The sequence below is a fragment of the Penaeus chinensis genome, chromosome 38 (genome assembly GCF_019202785.1).
Source record: "Penaeus chinensis breed Huanghai No. 1 chromosome 38, ASM1920278v2, whole genome shotgun sequence".
NCBI classification, from domain to species: Eukaryota; Metazoa; Arthropoda; class Malacostraca; order Decapoda; family Penaeidae; genus Penaeus; species Penaeus chinensis.
This window is the reverse complement of record NC_061856.1, coordinates 12,990,203-12,997,702: the sequence shown is the minus strand read 5'-3', so window position 1 is coordinate 12,997,702 and position 7,500 is coordinate 12,990,203. Positions and strand designations below refer to the sequence as shown.

The 7,500-nt window shown below is 43.1% G+C and overlaps 1 protein-coding gene across 1 annotated transcript in view; it reads left to right on the top strand.

Moving 5' to 3' along the window:
- The window catches only part of LOC125045881 (major facilitator superfamily domain-containing protein 6-like), a 22,496-nt gene that overhangs the window by 12,991 nt on the left and 2,005 nt on the right, over positions 1-7,500 (top strand). Inside the window, exons 2-8 of the mRNA XM_047643461.1 lie at positions 3,713-3,867; positions 4,269-4,398; positions 5,258-5,403; positions 5,546-5,985; positions 6,315-6,407; positions 6,698-6,861; positions 7,292-7,495. Coding sequence (XP_047499417.1) covers positions 3,713-3,867; positions 4,269-4,398; positions 5,258-5,403; positions 5,546-5,985; positions 6,315-6,407; positions 6,698-6,861; positions 7,292-7,495 — 1,332 coding nt within the window. The remainder of the gene's footprint in view (positions 1-3,712; positions 3,868-4,268; positions 4,399-5,257; positions 5,404-5,545; positions 5,986-6,314; positions 6,408-6,697; positions 6,862-7,291; positions 7,496-7,500) is intronic.

Sequence of the window (7,500 nt, the reverse complement as noted above, 5' to 3'; positions counted from 1 at the left end):
TGATCACATAATAATGGATGTCCGGTGTTGATCCTACTAACCGTGGAGGTGATCGCTCTATCTCTTGACATCGGTAGTTACTAAGGGACGGTCCTACATTCTTTTTTTAATCTTATTTATTTATCTTTAGTCTACCCTGAAGATTCCCGTTTTCTGTTAATTTGTATTTATATTGTAAAGTTTACCCAAACGTTTTGTCGTTTTCTCTTTTGCTGCTGTACGTTTTCTTTGATGCGTGAGGGATAAATGATTTGTTTTATTAGCTATATACGGGTCGTCATTCCAGTGTCAAGCACTTGTTTTATGTTTGCACAGCTGCATGGAATATGATGTGTATCCGTGAAGAAGAAGGGAGGCGGAGGAGGAGGTAGGAGGAGGAGGAGGAGGAGGAGAGGAGGAAGAGGGAGAAGAAGGAGAACGGCGAGAAAGAGGAGGAGAAGGGGAAGAAAGAGAAGGAGGAGGGGGAGGGGGGAGGGAAATAATGAGGTTGAGAATGAGAAAAGAAAGAAATAGGGTCAGAGGAAGAGTAGGAGAAGGAAGAAAAGAATGAGAAGAAAAGGCGAAGGGGGATAAGGGGAGAAGAGGGACAAGAAAGAGGAGAAAGACGTGAAAGAAGAAAAAATAAAGGAGGAGGAGGAGGAAAGGAAGTGAGGGGAAGGGAAAAGAGAACAAGAAAGAGAGGGAGATAAAAAATGAGGAGGAAAATGAAAATTAACAGGAGGAAGAAAACACAACATTGATACCAATAATATTGGGGGAAAAAAATTAAAAGGAGAGAAAGCAGGAGAGTAAGAAAGAGAGATAGACGACGTAGGAAGAAGAGAAAGAGAAGTATGAAAAAATAGCAGAGGTTAGGGAGAGAACGATGTTTAGAAAGGGAAGGACAGGGAGAAAGGAAGATAAAGAAGATGAAGAACGAAATGCGTGCATTTTTCTCTTCCTTCTTCTTCGTCGACATATCTTCTTCCTTTTTTCCTTCCATTGCCCTCGTTCCCTCCTTCTTCCTCTCACCATCTCTTCTTTCCTTCATTTTCTCACTCTCTCTCTTTCTCTTTTTTGTATATTTCACTTCCCTCACTTTCCTCCTTCTTCTTCACTCTTCCTGCTCCTATTTCTCCTCCTCCTCCTCATTATACTTCTTCTCCCCCTCCTCTTCCTCCTCCTCCTCATCCCCCTCCTCCTCCCCCTCTTCCTCCTCCTCCTCCTCCTCCTCCTCTTTCTCCTCCTCCTCTTTCTCCTCCTCCTCCTCCTCTTCCAACTCAAGCTCCTCCTCCCCCTCCCTCTCTTCCTCCCCTCTCCCTCTTCCTCCCCTACCCCCCCTTCTCCTCCGCCTTCTCCTCCTCCTCCCCCTCTTCCTCCCCATCTCTCTCTCTCTCCCTCCCTCCCCTCCTCCTCCTCCTTTTCCTCCTCCTCCGCCGCCGCCTCCCAGCCACGCGAGGAGGCCGGCGTCCTGAATATCCTCCTCCCAAGGCCATAAAGATATTGAGGCTGACGTGAGGTTATCGTTACACCATCCCATTGCTCTCGTCCTCATGAACACGCTGCTGAACACGGTGACTCCCCAGATGAACTGGCTTGTTGAACGCTTTGGCGCCTGTGGTGAACTGCATGTGTGTGTGTGTGTGTGTGTGTGTGTGTGTGTGTGTGTGTGGTTGTGTTTGTGTGTGTGTGTGTATGTGTATATAGGCCTACATACATATATATATATATTTTTTTTTTTAATAAACATATATATATATAAAGGCCTACATATGTATATGTAGGCCTACATACATATATATATATATATATATTTTTTTCTCTATATATATACATGTATATATGTATATATAAAGGCCTGCATATGTATATATATGTGTATGTGTGTGTGTGTATATACATGTATATATATATATATATATATATATATATATATATATATATGTGTGTGTGTGTGTGTGTGTATATGCATATATGTGTGCATGCGTATATATATATATATATATATATATATATATATATAGAGAGAGAGAGAGAGAGAGAGAGAGAGAGAGAGAGAGAGAGAGAGAGAGAGAGAGAGAGAGAGAGAGAGAGAGAGAGAAAGAAAGACAGAGAGAGAGAAAGATATAGATATATGTATATATAAATCTGTAAATATACAGGCCTAATTTTATATATATATATATATATACACATTCATATATATACAGATAGATAGATAGATAGATAGATAGATATATGTCTATGTGTATATATATATATTCATATATATAGACCTACATTTATATATATATATATATATATATATATATATATATATGCATATATATATTTATATAAACATATGTTTATAGAGAGCAAAACAGGAACAGAGCTGTGTGTGTGTGCTTTCTAGAGATTTTTTAGTTTTTGTTGTTTGGATTCTTAGTCTACAATGTTATTTAGCAATCCCATAAATCTTGCTTTCGCAGTATTAAATGTCCTTGTAAATAAGCAGATTAACGCATTCAGAAAAGCCCCTCGTGCAAACGCGGCAGGATTACGCAGTACGACTCTCATGTGGATTCATGTGGATGCAAAGCTGGAACGTTATGCGAACGGGGGGATGCCAGGTAGTGTGTTGACAAGGAGCGGGTGGTGGTCTACGTGTGTTACTTTTATTAATTTAAGAGTTTTATATGCCTGTCACGACGGTCGACCTTCCCAACAAAGGCTCTTAATTACGACCGGCGAGAATTATCATGAAAAGCTGCAAGGCCAAACCCTGGTGACCGCTGCCGGCTGTCCATTATCGGCCGCGGCCATCTTGGATTTGAAGGCGGCGGGCGGGCTATTTCCTAGTCTTTTGGTTATTCTCTTCTCCGGCTTTTTTTTCATGTTGTCTAGTCTTTCTTTTTTAAACGTTTGACGGGAAAAATCTTGCCGCAGAATTGCTTGATCTTTTTTTTTTTTATTTCTTGCGTGACTTCCTTTTATTTCATTTTCCTTTTCATTCTCTTTCACTTCTTTTTCAGTCCTTCCTTCAGCCCCTCTGGCATGGTACTTAATTATGTACATAATTATCATCCTCATAAATTACATCTGTTGCCCTTTCCCCTGAAGAGAAGGGAGGGAGGCGGAGGAAGGGAAGAGGAGAAGAGAGGGAAATCCAGCCACGGGGAAGGTTTTCATAAACCCTCGAAGCATCTACGTTTAGAGCAAAACAGATAAAAAAAAGAGATAAAAAGGACAGACTAGTGTATGTAAACACACACACACACATATATACATATATGAACATATATATATATATATATATATATATGTGTGTGTGTGTGTGTGTGTGTGTGTGTGTGTGTGTGTGTGTGTGTGTGTATAGACCTACATATATATATATATATATATATATATATATATATATATATATATATATATATATATATATACATATATAACATATATATATATATATATATATGTATATATATGTGTGTGTGTGTGCGTGTGTGTGTGTGTGTGTGTTTGTGTGTGTGTGTGTGTGTGTGTCTGTGTGTCTGTGTGTGTGTGTGAAAGATATATAAATAGGCAGAAAGATAGATACAGAGACAGACGAATAGATAGATAGATAGTAAGATAGATATATAGATGAAAAGAGAGAGAGAGACAGACAGACAGACAGACAGACAAGCAGATAGGAAGAAAGAATGGAAATCCACCCTTACCGTCCCTCTCTACAAGTATCCCTATCCCGCAGCCAACACGACGCTGTACCCGTACCTGGCTGTGCACCTGCAGTCCCTGGGCTTCGGCGCGGACAAGGCGGCCGTGGTGTTCGCTATCATCCCGCTCGTGTCCATCATGGGGCCTCCTGTAGCAGGCGCCGTGGCTGACAAGATCGGCAACTTCAAGGTGGGGATTTGCCAAGTTTTTTTTTTTTTGCACATACACATACACACACACACACATGCACACATACACACACATACATACATGCACACATACATGCACACATACACACACACACACACATACACACACATACACACATACACACACATACACATGCACACATACACACACATACACACATACACACACATACACATGCACACATACACACACATACACACATACACACATACACACACACACACACACACGCACACACACGCAAACACACACATGAAACGCACGTTTACATCTTCATGGTAACGACACATCAAATATGAAATTGATCCCTAAACAATTACTTGAAGACTAAAGAAAAACAAACAAACAGACACCAAGATAACAAAGTTAACGTTTTCCAGCTGTTCTTCTCCGTGATGGTGGCAGTGTCAGGCTTGCTGTCACTGTTCCTGCTGGTGATCCCCGCAGTGCCAGTGCCTCCGGGCCTCTCGCTCACCCTCCTCACGGACCATCTCGAGCCTGAGTACCAAGGTGAGTCAGAGATGAGTAAGAAAAGGAGGAGGAATATGTGAAGAGGAGAGAGGAGAGGAGGATGAGCAGGAGAAGTAGGAGGAGGAGGAGGAGGAGCAGGAGGAGTAGGGGGAGGAGGAGGAGAAGGCGAAGAAGAAGGAGAAAGAAGGAAAAAAAGATCCTCTTTTTCCATTTGCCGTTATTATCAGATGACTTATTATCAGTAGTCTAGTAACTCCATATGATTCTGGCTCTTGGAAGATTAACCGACGCAAATCTAACTTTCAAAATTCCAAATTCACCCCCCCCCCCCCATTGGCTCCATCATTGTTATTGGCTCCCTTCTGGCATTTTTTCTTTTTTTCCTTGACCACTCTGGAGAAAATTGTTTAACGTATTTTTCTAATTCCTCTAACCTCCAAAATCTTCCCATCCTCCCAAAATTACGATCAAAGTCTTTTCCAAACTCTTGTTATCTTCAGACTTTTCAAGTCTTTTGATTCGTGACGTCTTTGCTGTCTCTTTCAAAATTCTTGATCACCCAACCAAACTTCCGACTTTCTATTTCAAACTTGGTATTCAAACTAGTCTAATCATTTACTTCATGATATCTTCAAACTGTTAATATAATTCCCAAAACTCCACCTGACTTCAATATCAACCAGATTTCCAATCTCTCTCACTCCCTCAAAAAAATCTCCACCATTCTCACTCCCACAACCAAATTCTCCACCATTCTCACTCCCACAACCAACTTCTCCACCACTCTCACTCCCTCTACCAAATTCTCCATCATTCTCACTCCCACAACCAAAATTTCCACCATTCTCACTCCCTCAACCAAGCATTATCAGTCCCTCAACCAAGACCTCCTTCGCAGACGTCAACAAACTCGCCGAGGTGTTGCCCAAGGAGGAGTCAGGCAAGACGGTTGACGCGGAGTACCTGCAGTTCATCGTCATCACCAACCAGTCTGGCTGCGACATCTATGACGAGTATCAGACGACTATGGATGGCATTAACAAGGTGTGTATCAGGAGGAGGAGGAAGGGGCGGGGGCTGGGGAGGAGAGTGACACGTTTTTTGTTTGGTTTGTCTCTTTGTTTGCTTGTTATTTTGTGTTCTTTGGTCCAGAGTCGCGAGTAATCAGTAACCTCTCTCTCCCCAGATCAACATCGGGTCCGCGGAGCCCAAGGCCACCGCCAACCTGACCCTCATCCAGAAGACGAGCAACTTCTCCCTGATGGCCGTCACCACCCACCACCCTCTGTACTGCCCGACGGGCGTGCCCCTCCGCCCGCTCTCCAAGGGGGCCGAGGCGCTGCTGCCGGAGATCCTGATGGACTACAACACCTCGGCGCTCGATATGAAGAACGGCAACCTGTCGACGGACCAGGACGCTTGGTGGCGGAGCGGTTGCGACGTCAAGGTGCCCGGCCTGTGCGAGCCGCATCACGCTGACATCATCGGCGCCGAGGCCCTCTCCTTCTGGACGTACCTCTTCGCCAGGACCTTCCTCAACGGCGCCGTCAACGCCGCCTTCACGCTCTTCGAGGGCGCCACGCTGTCGCTACTGAAGAGGCACGAGGGAGACTACGGTCTGCAGAGGTAAGGGCGCGTCCTCAGAAATTCGAAAAAGAAAAGAAATTCCATCGATCTAAAGAAAGAAAACGTGCTGTTTAATAAGCGCGTTATATACACATAGATCTTCCAAAAAAGTAATTTGATTCCCATGAATCTGTCTAGGAATTTTATAATAATGGTCCTTTTATATACTCAAAAGACAGCACATCCACATAACGAAAGAAGTCCTAACCCACAGAACATAGATAACCAATCAGCTGGATATGAACCCTTATCCAGCTTGGGAAAACAAGTCATTCCGTCCTTACAACACACCATCCCTCTAACTCTCTCAAACCCTCTTATTCCACCAGGCTGTGGGGCTACATGGGAAGCATGGTATTCACGCCTTTCTCTGGCTGGCTCATCGATACCATGAGTTACGGAAGCAGCACCCCGGATTTCAGGTAATTTGCGTTTGTGGGAGAAGTTGAGAAAGAAGATAAGAGTTCAATAAGATCAATAAATAAATAGGTAGAAAGGGAGAGGGAGAGAGAGAGAGAGAGAGAGAGAGAGAGAGAGAGAGAGAGAGAGAGAGAGAGAGAGAGAGAGAGAGAGAGAGAGAGAGAGAGAGAACGAGAGAATGAGAGAAAATAGAGGAAAGAAACAGAGAAAGAGAAAAAGACAGAGAGACATCGAAAAAGAATAATGACACCGCAAGTAAAGCAAGACGCTACTCACTCCCACCTACTTTCAGACCCGCTTTCTACCTGTTCGTGGGTCTCCAAGGTCTGGCCGGCCTCGTAGCCCTCTCGGTAGACCTCAAGTTCAAACCTCCGAGCGACCAAGTCATCAAGAACATCTGGAGGTTCTTGCATAATGTGGAAGTCCTCATGCTGTTCGTCGCAATGGGACTGTCTGGTGGGTGAAAGGGCGATGGGGTATTTTCATGACTCTTCGGGTTTTGTTTACCTTCTTCTTTTAGTTTTTATGTTGTTGTATTAAGAATAAAATGGGGGAGGGGGGTGGCATGGCATTAATGTGATGGGAAAATGTGATTATCATGGAAGACTTAATCTATGATCATGCAGCGCTAATAACAGGTGATGAAATAGACAAAATAGAGATCGAAGATGCCTTAGATATATAAATGAAGAAAAAAAAAAGTAATTATAATATAAAACAATAATAATGATAATTTTAATAATAATAATAATAACAATAATTATAATAATAGTAATAATAATAATAACGATAATAATAATGATAGTAATAATAATAATAATGATAATAATGATAAGAATAATAATAAAATTCCAACGCAAATCCAAAACGACGTGTCCCTCGGCAGGTGCGTTCTTCGGTTTCCTGGAAGCTTTCCTGTTCTGGTTCCTCGGGGATCTAGGCGCCTCTCGCTCCCTGATGGGTCTCACCGTGACCGTGGGCGCCGCCGCTGCCATCCCGCTGCTGATCGTCATGACGCCCATCGTCAGGAAGTTCGGGCACATCTGCGTCATCGCCATGGGCTTCCTGGGCTACGCTATTCGGTTTGCAGGTACT